The 21,620-nt window shown below is 39.1% G+C and overlaps 2 protein-coding genes across 2 annotated transcripts; one reads left to right on the top strand and one right to left on the bottom strand.

Annotated features, from left to right (window-relative positions):
- Positions 1–365: 365 nt before the first annotated feature.
- On the bottom strand, positions 366–13,594 carry LOC101300450 (PH-interacting protein-like). Its single transcript, XM_004300408.1, has 24 exons — positions 13,514–13,594; positions 11,081–11,450; positions 9,817–9,971; positions 8,916–9,155; positions 8,435–8,544; positions 7,824–7,901; positions 7,635–7,741; positions 7,311–7,405; positions 7,096–7,226; positions 6,873–6,976; positions 5,887–5,964; positions 5,664–5,742; positions 5,409–5,577; positions 4,926–4,996; positions 4,616–4,696; positions 4,464–4,534; positions 4,022–4,118; positions 3,852–3,911; positions 3,601–3,655; positions 3,123–3,517; positions 1,746–3,047; positions 1,100–1,666; positions 909–967; positions 366–826 (listed from the first exon to the last, which is right to left on the bottom strand). The coding sequence occupies exons 2-24, from the start codon at positions 11,434–11,436 to the stop codon at positions 634–636; spliced, it is 4,653 nt and encodes a 1,550-aa protein (XP_004300456.1). The 5' UTR covers positions 11,437–11,450; positions 13,514–13,594; the 3' UTR covers positions 366–633.
- A 2,150-nt stretch (positions 13,595–15,744) lies between these two features.
- Positions 15,745–16,734, top strand: LOC101304391 (transcription initiation factor IIB-like). The gene has a single exon (XM_004301754.1). The coding sequence runs from the start codon at positions 15,745–15,747 to the stop codon at positions 16,732–16,734; it is 990 nt and encodes a 329-aa protein (XP_004301802.1).
- The last annotated feature ends 4,886 nt before the right edge of the window (positions 16,735–21,620 follow it).

Genomic DNA, 21,620 nt, shown 5'->3' with positions numbered 1-21,620 from the left:
TCAAGTTTTTGAGCTCGAAAAGATTAGTTCTACTGTTTGAGTTGTTTCTTTGATAACAAAAAAGGTTTTTCTACTCTTAAATTCTGAATAGGGAGGGAGTCGAAATGATACCCTCTTCTTTTCAAATCCTATTACCCTTCTTGAGATATGCTATTAACTCATGTACATGAAGAGAGGCTCGGTTTGTAATTAGTTCTTCACAAATCAAGTTACCTGTAATCCATACGCATGAAGAAGTTTTTGACCCCCATTCAGAATTGTAGGAACTTCTAAGTTCTAACATTGTAAGCACATCAAGTTGCGTCAATAGCATATCTGGCGACAAATGTAGATGGGGTTCCAACTTTCAAGTTCATATCCCAATTACAAAGCACTTATATTTCTCTCCACTAAAATCGAAACTCAATCCAAAACCTTCTAACTAAGCATTCTTCGTATGAAAGAGAAACAACTATTATGATGATATTTAATATTTAGATCCAAGAGTGCATACAAAGAAACATATCCCACCTCAAGGATTTCTCTCTTCCTTCGGAAGGACTGCTTTACCCAGAAAAATTATGAAGGGGGCCTAAAACCTAGATTACACAGAAAAAAAAACATGAATCTATCAAGATGGTTCTCCATCTCCCTCTACAACCTAGAAATTTTTTTCTTAAACCATTTTGAAATGTGCTTAATCCTGGCTTGCAATTCATTTCTCTTGAAGTAATGCCGAGCGTTTTCTAGCATCTGGGTTATGTCATGCTTCACTGCTTCCAAGCTCCTATAATAGTCATTCCTTAACCTTGCTTCGATTAGTTCAGGGAACAATGGAACAGGAAAGCTGCAATAATTTCACTACACACCATTAGTTTCTCAAACACGTACACAGGAATGTGAACAATTAACATCTAGCCTCTCTTTACCTGTTGCAGAAATCCACCTTCTGAACAGCTCGATTCATTTCTTGGATGGCCTCAGAGTCCTGCATCATTTACGGAATACAGACTTATCAGTTAACATCCTTGATGACAGAAAGCAATTCACAATTATGTTAACGTCCTAATAAGTAATAACAGTTAACAAGACGCAGGGACACAAAAGCATTTCAACAAACCTTTCTTTCTGATTTAGTGAAAAAGTGAAGCAGCTTATCTCTGCTTTCATGATCAATATGCGGTGCTTCCCATGACATGGACACATCATGCAGTTCCCAAGGACAATGCCTATGAGGTAAATCATCTTCATTCTCGTAGCTAACCTCATATCTTAACCACGGGCTATCAGGAAACTCATGAGATTTTTCCTGACAGCGCACAATTTGGCCTTGCCACCACGCACCGCCTCCCTCTAACTCTGAGTCCCTCCACCAGACATCACAGTGTTCTCCGACTGCCCAGTTTCTTCCAATGGCAGCATCATACCAGCTTTTCTCAACTATGAAGTCATTAAAGTCAATTTCAGGCATTGTCAATTTAAAGGTTTTACCATACAGAGCAGAAGAAGGCTCCACAAATCTGAATAAGATCTTGCTACAGCTTTCTCCTGAACCAGGCATGGTATCATAGTCGAGGCCTACAACCTTGCAGATTTCCACAGCTCTGATTTTTTCCTTCACTGATCCCCACGGACCCCAAGGGCCGTGATCCGACTTCAAAGCCAAGTCCATATACTCTTGATGACCCTAAAAATCACAAACCAGTAGTCAATCATTAAACAGTAATACCTAGAAATCAAACCTCACTCAAAACTGTGGCCATTACCTGTCTCAAGTATGCAACTTCATCACCTAGCTGAGGAATATAACGGTAACCTTCGTCGTGTTTCGACAACATCAGCCATGAAAATTTTCCGACAGGGTTAGTCAACATCCTTTGAGTTGACAAACTTTGGTTCAGCTGATTTCTAGTAGACATTGATCTCTGAAGTCTTGTATCACGGACTTTGGCAGTGGAATCTTCTGCATCTATTGATGTCCTTTGATGGACCACTCTCGACTTAGGGATACGGCTCAAAGAGTCCAGTTCACGTGAAGTCGCCTTGATCTTTATGGTTCTTAGCCTGCGTGCTGAATCAGTTGCAGCTTCAGGGAGATTCATTCCTGCATCATAATGATCATTGCTCCGAGAAGTATTTTCTTCCAATTTACCATCAAAGCCTTCTGCTTTTGTCCTATCCTTGCAGAAAAATCTCCGTGAACTTGATGTGCCAGAACCTCCACTCATTTCTGGTACTTCTTCCAGATTCACATTCCGGTCCATGCATGAAGGATTTCCATGCATTAAGGTTCCAGGACCTATTTCTTCCCGTGCAAGAAACTTAAGGGGAGCATTATCCATTGATTCATCAGAGTGCTTTCTTGCATGCTTTGGTGTGCGGCTTTTCACCTCTCCCCACCTAATTTTGTTCTCCACATCACATGAAGATGCCTCCACAGGATTCCCAGCCTCTATGGTTTTCCCAGGATCTGTAAACACATTACTCACGAGATTTGCAGAGAACTGCACATCAAGGGCATCTGCCGAAGATGAAGCTCCATCCACACAGCTATTATTAATCTTCTTATCTTGACCGACTTCATGATATCTAGAAGATGAAGAATCCTGTAGAGCCTCTTGTTTCTTTGAATCACGACGGAGCGGAAGCTTCAAAACCAATCTTTTTCTTTGAACATTTGTTTGAGACTCAGGAACAGCAAGAGGATTGGCGATATCAGGTATCTCATGTAGGGAAGGTTTTTCTTTATTCTGTATCTCTTGCATATTCTTATAGCTTCCATCAAACTCATTGCTTTGACTGTGGAACTTTTTCTGACGCGGCTCACTATCTGATGAGTCAGCTTCCCAGTCATCTTCTTCTCCATCTGTAGATGTTCCGGGGTTCTGAGAAAGCACATTTCGAGCATTCCGTGCTGCAACCCTCTGAGGTCTTGACTTTTTTGCTCCAGAGTTCCTCTTTGGAACTTTTCGGCCACCTTTTGGATTTTTAATTCTGTTACTCCCAGATATAATGCCATCTTCCTCACTCAAATTCCTTTTCTTCCCACGTCTCTCAGAAGAGGTAACCTAAAAAGCAATAAAATTCAGTCCAAGTAGGTCAAATGAGAACAGATATCATATAGGTAAAGACACTGTGTTTACCTTTTGTGTTTTTCTTCTTGATCTGCGAAGACCATCCTTATGGCTGCATTCAACTTCACTGTCTTCTGCACTGCATTCTGGATCACTGGAGGAACTGGTGCTAATATTTGCTCTATCCTCTTCACTGGAATTTTCCTCAGTAACATGAAAATCTGAATCAGTATCTTCACTTATGAACTCATTTTCTGGCTCCCAAAGCATGGCATCGATGAAATCTGGAAGTGGCTCTATCACTCTCTCCCAATCAGGCAACGGAGGCAAGTGATAGTCCATGCCTGCACCAATATCCAGGCCAACTGCAAAATTTACTGATGAAGGTTTCCACTCCATTCCCAATGCACCAAGACGACGCCGCTGGTATTGACTCTGATATGGCTCCGGATATGGAATCATACCTATTTATCACATAAATCACCATATGAGAGTATACATATAAACAGATGATCACAATCCCAACTACATAGGAGCCGAAACATACTTGAGTCACAGATAAGATCTTGAAGATTCCTTCGATAAGGCGGAAGCTGTGTCTCCTGAACCAGGATGACATGCGGATAAAAGATAAATACAAGGAATATCATTTAATATCAAGAAACTGTACGATGCGTCTTACACAAGCAGCACATGTGATAATATGCATTCAATTTCTAAATGCCTTTGTTGCTACTAATTGTAAGTATGGAGGAAAATCACACCAGAACAATGGAGAAGTAAGTGGTATGAATTGACCTGATCAAGAAGATGTCCAGCATTATCCCGCACAAGGGGGCGATAATCTCCCAGGAAGAACTGGAGGAGACACAAACAAACATCATAGAGGAATTGCAGAACACCAAAATTTGAACAAAAGAAATTGGCAGAGGGTTGTGGACAACTGTCAGAACAAAATCTTAGAATACCTGGTCATATTTAGCATCTTTTTGGGACTCTCCTTCACCTGTGTTTATTAAATATATCTGTCCCACATCATCTGAAAGTACAATGGATGTCCCATCCCTATGAACAGAGAGAACATATATCATCATATATATTAAACAGAAAAAAGAAAAAAGTTAATTTATCAGAGAGAAAAAAACTACTCAATTTCCAAGATTTGTTTCATTCATAATCCATGCAGTAGGGATGGTGGCATCAGTAAACAGAAAATTCATCATGCCGAAAGCGGGAAGGGAAGAGTGGAATCAGAGATATAATGAAGAGCTATGTAGTACCAGGACGACAAGCCATACCACCTCATATACATCAACTCCCATCAACAGATTATTTCATTACATCTGTTGATTCAACTATGAAACAAGAAAAGGAAATTTAACAAGTGCATAATGTACAGAGATCACTTACGCGGAAAACTTCCCATCAACCAACTTAACATGTCCAACTTCATAAATCTTTATGGGTGTTCCTTCCCAGATCTGAAAAGACAAAGATAAAGTAACTCGATATAAAATAAGCAAGAGGAGAACAATGAATCAGAAAAGACAACAGAAACTCACATCCCATATGATTGTTTGTCCATCATACCCAGCACTCATAGCAATCCGAGGATTAAACGGATGAACATCCAAAACATAAGACTGCCAATAAATTGATCGCAGACAAGTGAGACACAAGAGCAATAGATAAAAATATTTTAGAACAAAATGAAAACAATTCATTAAGCAGAAAAGCATCAATTTTGAAAAAAAAAATCTAACTAGCATTAAAAAAAAAACAGTATGAAAGAAGCAGCAAGTACAGTTGTACACTATTATCATCACAATCATTAAAAATCCTGATCTATTATGAATGTCAGACACCACTTACAGATGCATTATGACCAGTCAAAGAATGTACTAAACTACCATCAACAGCATTCCACACGCATATTCTGCAATCTGCACAATTATTACACTTGTTAAAGAGAGGAACCAAATATGAAACTTCTAATGCACCTAACAATACTATTCTGATGTTTAATATATAGATAACCCCTTGAAAGGAGAATAGTGGAAACAGGACTGCTTAAATAGTGGAATCATGAAACAAATGGGCACAAAGCAATCTATACTAACAATTGTTTAGCATCACTGAACATGGAACTTGGAAAAGGAAGGATCTTTCACTTAGAGCAAGTAATGGCTTAATGCTGCCAAGAAGAAAGTGATTTTGACTGAACTTAAATGGTACAAGAGGGAAACTGAAGTGCAGAGAATTGGAATTATGTGCTTTCTGATATTTCTTTTTAATCCAAAAAGGCGTGTTTTCCATAATATTTTTGACAACTGCAAAGATGGATATGTACTATACCCATTATAGCAGCAAGCACAAAGCGGTTATCCAGGCTCCATATAATCATGTTAACACCACGAGGGGTAGGAAGAAATCTCTGACGTGGGCCACCTCGAGGAGGTTGAGGAGGCAGTGGGGGAGGTGGAACTTTGAGATGGTAAGCACGGATCCATCGTCCAAACTTGCCCTGTAGTGATAGGTTGGCATGATATCATACTCATTTACATCAAATTAAACCCACAAGAAATGAAATAAAATAGTGCTGATACTCACATGCGATCTGTGTGATTTTGGAACCCATATAATGGCACTGCCATCACGTGAGCAGGTAACTATGTTGTTATGGCAAAACCTGAAAACATTAAGATCCAAACCACTGGTGTTTATCATATTCAAAAACAGACGAATAGTTTTGCAGATACTTCATAAAAGAAGAGTAGCAAACACACATACATGAATGCCGAATTATATGAGACATAAAGATAATATGCCGTACCATGAATTCTTGGACTTCATAACATTCTCCTCCTTCAAAGAGTCAGAAATTGAAGATTTTGATAAAGGGGCACAACCACTGCACATGTGGAAGCCGCAAATATGTTAGGAAACTTCTAAAACAGAATTTTAGTCACCAGAATAAACCAATGAAATAAATATCGGTGCTGATGGAATTATTGAGGACCTGAAAACGTAAATAAAATATTAAGCCTTGGAAATCCTTGGGAGAACCGAAGTAAAGAGAAAAATATGGAAACTTTAAGTTCATTGTCAGAAGATGTATTTGTTCAATTACAAACTAATTTAATAAATGGGGAAAAGTTTGGGTCCATAGTAGGTTTGTGTGATTAGTGAACAATGTCAGACACAACGATTACTGGCAGAAATAAAAGTCTCAAAATCAACAACATTTTACATATTCCACATATAACTAGACAAACTTGATACCACGAGCAACCTAAGGTGAGAAGTACCAGCCACCAGTTAAAATATAAAGGAGATATAAAATCTTTTTGTATATAAGGAAGATGAAAAGAGGAAGCAAGGTTGAGAGACTGCCACCAATCCAATGGCTGTGCACAAAGATAGCCACAACAATTCTGCTCAGAGGTTACCATGCCTCTATCAGGGAATCTATTCAATCTAACTGAATAGATCTAGCCTATGATTATTCTAAACATTGTTAATCTAGTAAAAGTTGGATCCCTTTATTGCATTCAGTTCCACATAAGATAATTTGTGGAATAGGATATGCACCCACATCAGACAATTTTTATTTAAGGAAAAAGTTAATAAAACAACAACAACAACAATAATAATAATAACAAATAATTTAAATTGACCAAAAGCTGGCCAACTTTGAGAAACTCAACACTAACAGAGGTATCAGGAAGGAAACAACATTGATCAGAAGCATCTGACAATGTAGAAATATCAGCAAATTTTACTAATATTGTTGATTATAAGACCTTGGGACACACAAACCTGAATTGCACATAATTGACATCATTCTCATGGCCAGATAATACATCCATCTCATGTATTGGTTGTTCTGAGTCATCTGAGTTAGATTTCAAAGCACTCCATACCTGCAAATAAGTTAGTGTTGGTGAACTGATCAACCTGACATGTGGCAGGCGGACGTAACCAGAAATGCAATAGCGGCCAAAAAACGTGGACAGAATGAAGAAGGTATAGTTAAACATACCCGAGCAAAAGTGTCAGAGCTACCGGTGACAAAAACAGTTCCACTAGCATTGTAAGCACAACAAAGTATTTGATGGCCTTGTGGGCCACTATTTGATGAGGTTCCAAGACTTGAAATACCATTGCTCTTCCCTGCAAGTAATCACAGAGATGTATGTTTGCACCACCCAAATAACAGTAATCAATAAAGCAACACTCTAAGAAGCATCATCTAACCTGTTAAAGGGTCCGAAGGTTTTGGCATGAATATCCGTGGAGGGAACTGGGAGAACCTAGCATCCCAAATTCGACAAGTCCCATCATCTGATGACCTACAAAATGGGATTGATGACAAATTAATAGCAGAATGATGTCGAGCACTGTTCGCTAAATGCTAGTGATAAAATAACAGCCAAAACACCATGTTTCAGAAAACTTGATAAGAAATGCAAAGAGCAGAGTATTAGGAATTTTAATTTACATGAAGATGTTTCCAGATCATGCTATTACCAAGTAGCGGGAAGCAAAACAGAGAACAATAAAGCTTAGAATGCGGCTTACGATAAAAGTTGGTAAATTGCATTAGGCCTTGGACTGAATGCAATAGCAGTCACAGCTCCAGTATGGCCCTGTAGAACGGAAATGGGACATCCATCTGGCAAACGCCACTGCAGGTAAAGATAACTATTCAATTGGTTGATAAGAATGAAAAGAAGCAAACTGAAAATGTCAGAAGTAGGGTATACATACAACTCGAATAACAAAATCATTTGAAGCAGATGCCACCAAAGTGTTGTTTGAACTCACAGCCAAGTCAGTAATGTCACCCTTTGATTCATATAACAAATAAAGTAAGTAAATAATAAAGGAAAAAAATAAGTAGTTCAACGCCAGATACACACACACACACATAGAGAGAGAGAGAGATGAAGCAGTCAGTAATTACTCTAGAAACTTAAAAATTCTCTTATAGCCAAGTGTTTCATTAAGTGTCTTGTTTTATTATCTTTTTATCTGTCTTTATTCTAGTGTTTTGTGTAGTCTTTAGCTAGAGGGTTCTGGAGTCTAAGTGCATTTATTATGAGTAGTTGAGTCAGGATTATTTAAAGGGGCTGTAGCTTATGTAAGTCTCAGTTCTGGGAAATTTATTAACAGCAGTTCATCAAAAAACTAGTCTTTCTAGTTCTAAGGGTTATAGTTTCATCCCTTTTAGCTATTCCTAGTTAAGTTCCGGTTCAGATCATACTAAGGGCCTGAGAGAGAGAGAGAGAGAGAGAGAGAGAGAGAGGGGAGGGTGGCGGCGATGGGGATGAGGATGGAGAGAGCATGTCACCCATATTATGTAAACAATCATAACTCACCTCGTGTCCACGACAACTAGCCAAGCAAAGTGCAGTTTCCATTGACCAAATCTTGACAAGACGATCATCCGATCCAGTGATAACATATCTTCCAGACCGATCAAAAATGGCTACAAGACAAAGCACAGAAAAAAAAAGTTACTTCAAATTCACATATACAGTGCAATATGTATATGTTTGCAAAACACATAAAAATGCTAGAAGCTCCAAGGGTAAATATACCAAGTAGCCATTGAAACACCAAGATGATGCATGTCGTAAGACAACCAGAAATAGTTAATTACAAGAGACATAACAGAAAAACTTCCAGTAATTTGGATTCCAAATAGGCAGTCTTCAATTTCAGTTAATTAACATGAAACTCTTGGCCAAAAACCTTCATCCCAGATAGTATTAACAACCATTTGAACTGATACTTATAACTTAACAATATCTCATCATGGTGCCCAGATAGAAAACTGATTATCAAAGTGAACCTTACCACAATAGACAGCATTACGATGCCCCCTTAGCTTCTTTTTGTTGTTCATTTTTTGCACCATAGTTGATGGTTTAGCAATGGCATAGCATGCAGAGCGAATGGATGGTGCACGATGATGCTTAGTGAAACCTCCTCCAATTTCCCTTAAACCAAGTCCATGAATTTGACCAGCCTGCATGTAAGGCCAACGCAGGTGAGCAGGAAGCGGCTTAACTCGCTTATTCACCACATTCCTATCACCTGAAATTCAGGAAGTAAGAATTCAGAAACAAGTGATACTTATAGAACCCACAGTGCATGGAACCTGAAAAATCAAACTGGAATGTGAAAAGACAAGGTCAAACAAACAATGTTGATGAATCCGCCTTAAAAGTTGTTAAAGCTGCACAAACAGGCTCCAACTGAGTGCAGAAGGCATAAGTAAGCCTCAGAGTGACGATGAAAGCTAAAAAATATAGGTTTATTCTACAAATACCACATACAGTAAGGAATTAATTTTCAAAGAAGCAGGAGCTTAAGATGAGTCATCTAGGTGTTACACAAACATAATATGTCAATAACTGTTATAGCCCACCCACAGGTAACTGCTATATCGGACCACCATATATGGTAAAATGGAAAATCTGTCTAAGTAATACTTAGACCAATATAGAAGAATAGAATACCTAATGAGCGTCCAAGAAACTATGAAGAAACTGCTACATCATAATTATGTATTGGTTACCAACATATGAAGATACAATATTACTAGTAAGGAAGACTTTGATAAAGAAAAGTAGCTTTATACTAAAGTAGAACATTCCCATCGTAGATAGATTTCATATAAAAACAGGGCAAGTTTCAACCCCACACCCACCCTCATAACCAATGAATTGTCAGAGGGCTGTACAATATCACTTACAGTCCAGAAGCGAAAAAGAACCGGTTCCCAACAATGTAGGGACGTCAGCTGCATTCAGAGTATTTCTTCCAAACTTGCCATGCAAAGGAGTAGCTATACTCAACATCAGTTGCTTTAGAAGCTTTACCAAGTGATCGTTCTCTATATGAGGATACCTGTTGGTCACAAAAAGGCTAACCATTACAACCACAATACAGGAAACAAATGTACAATGTTCATTATGGAACCAAATAAAAACAAAAGTATAAGTGATTAATGGAATAATGAAAAAGAAATTAATATATATAATATATATAAGCATGAAAACAATAAAATTAAAACCTGATAAAGTTTGTCAGTTTACGACCATATCCAAAAACTTAAGTTTAATATGTGAACCAACAAGTTTTAGTTTATATTCTTATTCCACTCACAAGTTGACCTCTTTCCCCCATTAAATTTGAGAACCAACATGTGATGGTGCAACACATGAGTTCAGTTTCTTCTCTAACCCCAATCAGCAAGAAGGAGGCTCTTGACCAACAATGTGATAAACCCAGGGATCTGCAGATGTTTTCAGACTCCTATTTATCTAAATTTCTATTAATTAATGCGATTGATTGATCATGGGATCGAGTTAAAGGCTTTCTGCTACATAATACCATGTGTCTCATATGACCCATTTTTACATGGGATCTATCGGTATCGAAAAAATGGATCGCTTGTTTCTTGAACAATTCGAAAATTCATCTATCCATTTGACAAAACTCAGTTATAACATGTGTGTCGTGCATGAGGTCTACCTTCATTGTCTTATTTCTAAACAAGATAACAACGATCTTGTGGTCATTTATAGTTGTGCATAAACATATTTAAAACTAAATTCTCACTCTCTTATTTCTAGTAATAAATGGTCAGCCTAATGGCAACTGAGATTATGAAAATAACTGGATCACTGGTTCTCGCACCTCACATTTCCTATTTTGCATATTAATAGGAAAATTGACTATTGGAAAGAAGAAGTATTGAGAATTAAAGTTCAGAGTTAGGGGCCCATCAAGGAATCTTAGCATGTTATGAGCTGCTTCCAACAGGATATAGGACTGAAGCATGATGTAATATATGCATTGCCTATACCACGCGAATATTAAGTAACTATTGATAAAAGATATATCCTCAGTAATAAGCAGAAGACATGGCATGAGCGTAAATAAGAAGAGATACAATGCTTGACATTGAAATCTTCCTACAAGAAGCGTTAAACAAAATAAGAAGAGATTTGTACCTTTCAACCAACTTGTTGTAACTCAGTGGGAAAGAGCTACTACTATCATTATCATTGCTATTGCTTATACCGCTTCTTGAAAACCATGCATGATACCTTCTAGGCAGGAGTTGATGTTCCAAAAGATCATTCGCAAGTTGTTCAAAAGTCTTCTGACATGGCCCAACGGATAGAAAGTGCATAATCAGAAAGTATACTTCTTTAATATCTACATCTGCTCCAGCCTCAACAGTGTGACCTGTATCCCTCTCTTCTTTTTCAAATTTAGCCCTCTCATTCACCTTACTTAATATATTTGAAGGTGCCATATTAAGAGAATTTGCACCACCAAACGGAGTGCATTTCCGAGAATCCATTATTGGAGTAAAACCTGAAATATCAGAAAATGTTTTGAAATTATTAAACAATACCAAGATAATAAGTATTGATAAAGCCAGTCAGTATCAAGAACATGAAGAAAGGATAGAAAAGTATCAGTAAAAATTAAACACAAATAGCCAAAATAACGGTAGGTAGAAGTGCGTAGTCTCCAAATGGGTACGAAAAGACAATATGCTGGAAAGAATAGCTGCCTAGATCGGGAAAATTATGATGAATGTATCCTACAAAATAGCTTTCATATTACTAAATCTGCAAATTTTATTCCTTCAAAGTTAATGTGTGGTAAAGTATACATAAATAGCCTGCAAATGCCACATTGCAGCTACAAAAATTTTGTTGTGTTTTTGTAGGTAAATAATAAACAGGACCATAAAAGACTTGAGGGGAGGATGTGCAGCCCAAAAACTATTGGCGCCGGGACAAATAATGATGCTTTTGGATAAGTTATAATTCAATATCTGTGAAACAAAGGTTTCGTCAAAAAGCAAAGCCACCTGGGGAAATCATGGATTTCTATCTCATTGAATATTGATTCTGAGATCTAGGAGTTCAAATAGGAACCAAGTCATATAAGCAGACTAGAGTATACAGTAAGTCATGTCCACTTTCATTGCTTCATCAGCATACCTATGGTTACTGCATCACTCTTATCAGAGGTTGACAATGCTAGTAAAGACTAAATACTTGAATAAAAAGTATGAATGTCCTCGAGCAAAGTTAATACTCAGCCATTCGTTGTAGTAGGGAATTTGAACAAGCAAATACCAAGATGTACTAAGTGAAGTCACCGTTTGGAAATTCAAATATTGACTGGAAGGAATGAAAAACATAAACAAGAGATGACGCTAACTACTTCAGAAAGTTCATGAATTTTCTCCCTTTAGTTACAAACCAAGCCTTGAGGGGAATTGGAAAACCACATTTATCAAAATGCTTTTATTTTCTTTCTATTACTGGCTATTTAAGCAGAAGGTAAAGTTTGGGGTAACGGTTAGGTTTTCTCCATTATTATCCACAGATCATGGATCCAAATTGAGAAATGTAAGGGTACAGTGTTACATATGACACAAGCCCGATATGGCAGGAGTCTCCTTCACAAGTTTTCCCCAAACCCTAAATCCTGAATACAAGACACATATTCTCTAAATGTTTAAACAACAATGGGATGAGTTCGAACCATGACTGCAGAACAGGTCATAGTCAAAAGAATATCGATTGATTCCAACGGATCTCAAGATAGCTATACTATAACTTGGATGAGATCATACATATGGCTACAAATATCTCTCGGTGTCCATTGTTGAAAATTGCACTCAGTCTTAGATGGAGAGAGATGGTGAAAATACCTAAAGCAGCGCACCAAAAACTCTTCAAAACTTCATATAACAATTATAGTAGTTGTGTTCTTTATATAAACAGTTAACCTACTCCATTATAATGGCTCATTCGAGATTGGGAGGAGATGATGCCTAAAACATGCAAAGCTTATAAAGAAAAAAGCTAATAGGAAGCTCTGACTTCAAGAGTTTCTCTTCCCACCCCTTCCGGTCATTTACTGCAAGAGCTTCAAATTAAGTCGTAAAGGCGGTGATCCATTATAATTATTCCAATTCTCCAAGTTTGCATCTCTACTGTTTATAATTTTGCCTTTCTGGCCATTAACTTCAACGGCTTTAAACTCTTATAATCTAATAACAAATAGCTAAACACGGGAGCTTTCATTATAACCGTTCCAATTATACAACCAAATCCATGACCGGTAACTTAAATAGCTTCCGTAAATCAAACATAGCGCTGTATTAATATCTACAAATGCCATAAATCTATCAACAATTTCCATATCCTCTGATTTCGCAACAGCTTACAGGGTTTCATTAGAATTTGTTTACTGAAAACTTGCAAAAAGTCACATAGGATTTCGTAAGAACATAAGAGATGAGCATGGCATTAACATTCTGTATTCAAGATTAATCAATGTGCTGTGAGTCAGACATAAAAATTCAAAACTTTGCAAGCAAATAAACACAAAAAAGTTTTTGAATTGAAACCAACCTTCAAATTTGCTTCATCAAAGCAAAAGAGATAGAAACTGAAACTGAAGCTGTGGCCGAGTCCAGTGAGCTGTTGGTTCCCTGAAAATCAAAAGGCACAGTCAGTCACATGTGCACCACAGATTTTTGCAGCAGAAACACACAAGATCTAATTCAAAAAGAAAGCTTGATTACCTTTCACAGAGAGAGAATGAGAAATCGAAGAAGACGACTCAAAGTCTGAAGCTTTATGGGTTTGGGGAGTCCTCCGATTTCAAAGGAAGAATCTTTTTGGGGGGTTTTTGTTCGAATTCGTTTTTGGGGGTTCGTCCCTCTCTTATATACTATGTTTGAGAATTCAGGTGCTCTCGCCCAAAATGGAGGAGAGCAGCAAAAATGGATACTAGTATTTAATTTTATATAATTGATTTTAATTTTAATTTTGCAGTGAGGAAATATATTACCAGGGGCTTTTTTGTATGTGCGTGCCCAAGACCCAAGTACACCATGAGTTTCAGGTTCAGCGAATCAGAGTGGACTTTGGTTGTCTCTTTTGGACAAAGGCATAACCGCCTCTATCTTTTTTTCTATTTTTCCATGAATGGCCAAATGAAGGTTTAGCACCTTACCATATATGAAGGATGGAATTATATGTGAATGAACAAAATCAACCTCACTTAGCAATTCATCCAATTCGATTCGTTTGTATGAAGACATATACAAGTGAGAATTTGAATTTGACTTTAGATATTTAGATAATATAGTTAAGGACATACAATAATCACACAAGCATGTTGCAATTAGGTTTACAAGTTAACGAAGTAGGGATTAATTAAAGATAACTTCGTGTGATTGTAAATTGTGTTTATTGGCTAAATGAAATCATGAATATAATTTTCCTTATAAATTAAGAACTAATTTTAACGGTTCAACCCAAACTAATTACTCATGACGGTAAGGGATACAATTAATAAAGGTCGCAATTTTGTTAATACAAAATAACAAGTTTAGATATTTCTCTGTGCATAACTCATATAACGTGTACGATAAATTAATATAGTTACTTGATTTGGTTGCACGTACATATAATAGATAATTAACATTACCGGTCGGAAAAGTGTCAAGCATCATTCACATGAACCCTAGCCTATTGATTCTTTTCACTTGCAACCTACTCATTATTTTCCAAGTTTAGTAATTAAGGAACTTGCTTTTTACTACTATGGTGTTGGCAATCAACGAGAATTCACACAATGTAACGAAATAAAAAAAAACGATAACTCACAGTCTCACACAAGGTGATGAAAATCCATTATTGGCAACAAGGTTCATGCATGCATGAGCTTCTTTGATAAACACAAGATCGCTAATTATCTCTGCTGCACTAGCCTAATGTGAGATAAGAAAAGGCAGATTTGAGACGGCAATATGCATCCCAGTCAACACCAGGCTCACCAGGGTGGGCATCCATCTCACCACAACACATACAGATAAATTCAGCAAAAGGGCCAACATGTGCGCGCACCATGCCAGCTTGATATGCAAAGAGGTACGGGCATTCTGAAGACCAGTGGTCTTTCTTCTTCTCACATATATGACAGCACAAGTCATCAGGGTCAAAAGCCTTGCTGTGTCCGAACTCGCTTCTTAGTTCTTTTAGTCTTTCCTTGAGCTCAGGAGTCAGGTTTGGGCAGTTAAAAGTCCGGTGCCGTTCTGGATTAGGACACATCTTACAGGCCAGGAGTCCTCACCCATTCTGATGTAATTAGCCAACGCTGGTTCTTGTGATTTCTCATCCTCTTTCCCTTTCCCAGGAGAAGACATGCATGTAATCTTCGGTGGCCACAATAATCATATATATCATCGTACTTTCCGGATCGTCGGGCGGCAGATCTTGCTATCGGAGGATCACTGGCGGCTCGGCTTGTTTCTCAACTGCGGCTGCTTCATCAACTTTCGTTCTCATCGTTGCGTTGCTATTGGGTTTCTGTCTGGAACTCTGGATCCGCCTTATCTTCTAGGCACTTGAGGTTCGATTCTTGCGCGCATGAGCTTTGTACCTTAAAGGGAAACTATATATATACATGAAAAGCTATCATTTCCTTACTGTATAGGGAAACTAATTTCCAACTCAAATCTGGTTTCATATTTGTAGTTGGACACATGACCTAAAAGGCTAAAACCCTCGAAGAAAAAATGAAAAAGGGAACACTACCACTCTTTCCTATATCCTTGTTGTATAGGGAATTTAATATGTTATCTCTACCTGTGTCTATAAATAGGTGCCAACAAAAGGAAGAGCTACCAAGTACCAACACAAATCATATTGACGTCGACAATAGAGAAATCATCATGTTGTATTGCTTCGAATGCCGCTTCCAAACCGACGTGGTGTTCGACCACTCTACCGGCGACGCAGTGTGCAACAACTGCGGATTAGTGCTCGAGTCCAACTACATCGAGGAGACCAACGAGTGGCGAACCTTCGCCGACGCCGACGACAATTCTCACGACCCTATCCGTGTAGGTGCAGCCACCAACCCGCTGTTGTCCTGTGGCGGACTGTCCACCGTCATGGCCAAACCCAGTGGAAAAGTCCTCCATGCTCCGATTAGGGATCCAGACCAAGGATTGATGATGGCCTTTAAAACCATCGAGACCATGTGTGACAGGTTAGGGCTTGTTTCAACCATCAAGAACCGGGCAAATGAGATGTACAAGACTCTTGAAGATCAAAAGTGTAGCAAGGGAGGAAGAAACCAAGATGCATTATTGGCCGCTTGCCTATACATTGCATGTAAACAAGAAGACAAGCCTAGAACTCTCAAGGAAATCTTTTCCATCGCAAATGGAGCCACAAAGAAAGAGATTGGAAGAGCAAAGGAATACATAATGAAGCAACTCAAGTTATCGGAGAAGACACTACAAGAAGCACAGAGTAACGGGGACTATATGAGGCGATTCTGCTCCGCTCTTGGCCTGAACAATCAAGCAATCAAAGCAGCTCAAGAAGCTGTGCTCAAGTCGCAAGAGTTTGATATAAGGAGGAGTCCTGTATCGATAGCCGCAGCAGTGATTTACATGATCACTCAGCTTTCAGATGATAGTAAAAAGATGCCTCTCAAAGATATCATAGACGTTACAGGAGTAGCACCAGCAACTATCAAAAACTCATACAAAGACCTTAGTCCTCATGTTTCTGAAATAATACCCAACTGGTATTTTCTATATTTGTCAAGCTGATTAATTCCCAAATGGCATGATATGGCCCTGAAAAGTGTTGTTTGCAGGCTGTTATATTGATTGTATAAAATGTTATTTATTCATGCAGAGTTATTCTTTGTTGTAATAAAATAGGATCTAGCTATGAACAATTCACAAGGTTTTAACTGCAGCTTCATGTATAGCCTGTATATGAAATTGAACTAAATATGAACTATATATGCCAAACGTTTTACCTGAGACTTGCATAATCTTTACCTAAAATCAACTATGGCATGCCATATACGACTAAGTCTGCAACTCAAAGTAGCTCTTAGAAGTAAGAAATACCATCCTTATGGGTATATAAACCCGGGGCCGTTTCCCTTCTTAGAAATGTAAAATTTGTCTCATTATGAGCTCGCAATCCATACATGAATAGTACCAACCTTCCTTTTGTTGCAACGGTCCATCTGCTCTTCAATTCTTGTTGCCATCTATTCTACGTACAACAGTATTCTCTCTTTCCGAAGAACTCAACATTAAAAGAATTCGAAATCCCATAAAAGTAGGCAGATCAATAACATAAGCATTATCATTAATCTTCTCCAATACCTTTAAAGGATCATATTTTCTAGGCTTTAGCTTGTTGTAGGTATCAACTGGAAATCTTGATCGGTTATTTTTAAACCAATTTTATTTTCCTTATTCATTACTACTAGATCGTCGTTTATAGTATGGGTAAATAAGGGACATTCCCGCAGAGGACTAAATGAATCTAACTACTCAAAAGATGTCACAAAGTGACTACTGATCCTAGTGACCAGAAGTCGAAAACCTAATCAGATACCTAATCTAAACTAGTCAGAAAAATACGAAAATTTACAGACACAAACTAGACACACAAACGGACTCACAAACGAAATTTCAGATGATTCGGAGTTGATTTGATATGTCAAAGAAATACTAGAAAACAGAGGACAGAAAGTGACGAAAACTGGTTTTGGTTTTGGGAAACAATGAAATAAAACTAGTTAGGCAAGATGCAATCCACCATGACAATCACACACAAGACAATTTGTTCAGTTATAGTTCAATTAATCTAGATGAAGATGCTCAGGTTGGTTCGGTACGCTTGAAACACAACCTATCACCCTTTCTTACTTCGTACGCTAGGCAGGAAGTGCTCTACACCTAGACTATTCTCAAGCAATGCAACCTAAAGGTACGCTTATTAGATTAAACATGCAGAGATCATTACGTTCTAAAAGGGTTTAGGACATCACAAGGCATCGCAATAAACTTAGCACCTTGCTAAACCTAGGACTTAGTTCACTTGCTAGCGAAAACTAACAATTGCTTCTCTAGATAGTTTGAGGAGTCCGATATTGACACTGGCATATCAAACAATCAAAGCTATATAACCCTAACATGTATACTAAGCGTGCACTCAGAGCATACAAGAAAAGAATTCATCAATGCAATAATAGTAAACCAAATCTCATCTTGGATTAAAAGAAACTAAAACCAAAACTCGATCAAATCATCTTGTTGTTCATGTATAGGGCTTCAAGCAGCCCCTAACTAAGAAAGCTTAAATAAACATAATAAAAATGTAGAAGAACGAGGAGGAGGAGAAGAGGAGAAGCAGGGAAGAAGCCGCCAAAGATGATAGCACATGCTTTTATATTGTTTCCTTCAACCAATCCATCTTGATTTAGGTTTCCTTGGACATTCTGATTGGTGTACATATGTAGGACCAATGGAAGTGTGCCAACTCATTTAATTCTTCATAATCAGCCTCACATCGGGGTTATATGTCATAATATGAAGTGCAAACTTGTCCATAGGCTTCTCGGTGTGATTTGGGCCTCAAAACACAAATTCCCGTCAAGAGTCAGATTCCTACGCAGATTGACCTTCTGGCACTAAATTAGCTATAACTTCTTCTAGGAAAATGCTATTCATGAACCGTAAAATGCTATGGAAAGCTGACATCTGTAGCTTTCCGTTGATATAAGACTCATTATCTGGTTCTTCTCGAGCTGCCCTCAGTATCCTGTCAAATTTGGCTGACCTTCAAAGGCAGATTTCTGAATTTCGTCTTACAATCTCTATTTTCCTTCACTATCAGGACAAGCACTTTAGCCGACGAAAGATTTTCGTCGGCCTGTTATCCTAATTCGTTGGCTAAGATCTTAGCCGACGAGCATTCGTCGGCTATAGTGTCGTCAGGAAAGGGTCGTCGGCGATGGCTTTAGCCCACAAACCTAGAGACCGTCGTCGGCTATTGTCCAGACTTTAGCCGACGAACTATTTTGTCGTCGGCTTTTGTTCATGCATTTAAGCCGACGAAACAGACTCTATCTTTCGTCGGCTATTGTTCCAAACTTTACCAGACGACGTCCTGTGTCGTCGGCTATACTCTCAGACTTAAGCCGACGTAACAGAAATATTCGTCGGCTTTACTCCCAGCCTTTAGCCGACGGAACCGAGATATTCGTCGGTTAAAATATATAATTAAAAAATTAAAAAATAACTATAGCCAACGAAATAGAGTCTGTTTCGTCGGCTTTAGTAGGGTTTAGCCGACGAAACATGTCATAATTCGTCGGCTAAACCATATGGAAAAAATTAAAAATACTATAGCCGACGAATTGTGGCATGTTTCGTCGGCTATAACTCCATTCCAGTAAAAAAAAAATACGCGAAATTTCTAAATTACTATTCCAAGCAAGCTGCAAAATACACCAAAACAATTTCATATATATAACCAACAAGAAGCACATAAAACTATATAAGGTATCAACTACACAAAATCTAGATGGTCTAAATCAATATCCGATTCTGGGGCCTGCTGGTGAGGAGATTGCGGCGGCAGAGGTAACTGTATAGGCGCAGGCATGGGCGGAGGTGGAAGTCCCTGAAGCTGGGCAGTTGTAAAATCCTAGAAGTACTGGAACATCTGCTGATGCTGGGCCTGCTGAGCGGCATGTACCGCGACAGTATAGGCTCTATGTTCGGCGATCTGGGCGGCATGAGCGGCATGAGCGGCTTGCTGTTCCCGTAGTCTCTCAACTTCCGACTCTAGCTGAGTCATCGTGCTGCTGGTCGAGACTGCCTTTCGTTGAAATCCTGGAGTGGTCTTCAGGACCCCCTGGCCCTTCTTTCCTAGACCCCGGCAGTAGAAGTTGTTTTCTCGCGGTGGGAAGGCTGCGCCATGATCCTCGCCCCAACCCTCGGATCTGAAGTGTCGATCCTGGAAATGGCTTCGGACATCTCTTCCTCCTACGTGTCCGGCCATGTCTCCCTCACTATAGCACTCATCACCTCATCACTAGCCTCCCTCACCTTTGCCTAATTGGATAGGAAAAAAATTATTAATTAACATTTGACATATATATAAGTAAAATTAAAAATTTAAAAACGTAAGATTACTTACTATATCCTCCTGGGAGTCAGGATATGCCTTCTCGTACGTATAGACGTACTGGTTGACCTCTAGATGTTCCTTGGCCGCCTCGTCCATGAAGACAGCGAACGGTCTAGAACCGGCACAATGGTTCCTTGTGTTGCGTTGCCGGTTCTGAGCGTTCGCCCGGGAAACCGCCTTCAAAGAAAAAACTAAACTATTAGTAAAATATTTTAAAACGCACGTACTTAATGACAAATTAACTAATTAATTTATTTAAATACCTGTTTACGAGGGTTGTTGAATTCTGATGTCAGAAGCCAACGCCACTCGTACTCTCTGTACTGGAACTCAGCAGGGGTAGCAGAACGTGCGTTCCCATGCGTAGTCCAATGGGTCTGCAACTCGTTTTTCCACTCCTTGTACCTACAGATACAACAAAAATATTATAAATATTATTAATATGACATACAATTTTTTTTTTCATTAACTTCCCAACATACCTTCCCCCATGCACAAAGTCCGCCCAGCTGCTCTTCAAGGGCTCGGGAACCTCAAACCACACCTGCATTTAACCGTTTATTAGTTTAGTTTTTCGAGAAATCTACAATGTAATACAAAATATTATTAAGGCATTTTGTAAACTCACCGACATTGCGTTGTGGACCATGTCCTTAACCTCCTGCGGGACCTCGCCACAGTCTGACCACAACATGGGGACTCTATCCCTAATGAGCACTCCCACGCGGCCGGAGTACGTCCTCGACTTCCCGCCTGATACTATGTCGTCATCCCCGTCAGTACCAATGACAATCCTCCCTGAGGTACCGACGATCTTCTCGAGAGCCTTCCCTGTGACGGGGCCTCTCTTCTTTTTTGTCAGCTTCGCTCCGACGGTGCCTATCACATGATAAACCAAATTGATTATTAAAATCGGAGAATTATAAGAAAACAAATCATTCATCTTTCATTACCTGAGGGCGATGCGGCGGATGCGACGGATTCCGTCTCCAATGATGATACCCTCGCGGAAATAAGAGGCGTATCAAAAGACACGAACCGGTACACCGCTGATGGAGCCACTGGCGGGGGCAGTGGATAAATCGGCGTCCCTGAGTCATCGACTACAGGTATGGCCGGTATCATCCGCGGAAGGAATAGGTGAGGCGGCGGCATCTGTACCCCAGATGACCCACTATCCGAAGAAGTAGGACATGAAGTGGGCGCCCGGTGTATCTCAGGCATATGGGGTGCAGACACCTCCGTCTGGGTCTGAGCAAACAACTGCCTCGAGGAATGAGGGACGCCCCGCTGCCTCGATGAAGGGGGCACCTCCGGCTGCCTCTGCGCCGTCTGCAGAAGGCTCGCATGTCTAGCTGTCATGAGGCCCTGAAACGACGTTTAAGGGTTGCTAGAGGTTCCCTCAGACGATTCGGACCTTTGGCCCTTCGAACCCTTCGTCGATCTAATATTACCGCTCATCCTGTTTAAAATATTAATTTGAATCAAGGCCACA

Source organism: Fragaria vesca, linkage group LG5 (genome assembly GCF_000184155.1).
Source record: "Fragaria vesca subsp. vesca linkage group LG5, FraVesHawaii_1.0, whole genome shotgun sequence".
Classification (NCBI taxonomy): domain Eukaryota; kingdom Viridiplantae; phylum Streptophyta; class Magnoliopsida; order Rosales; family Rosaceae; genus Fragaria; species Fragaria vesca.
This window is presented reverse-complemented; position numbering and strand designations above follow the sequence as displayed.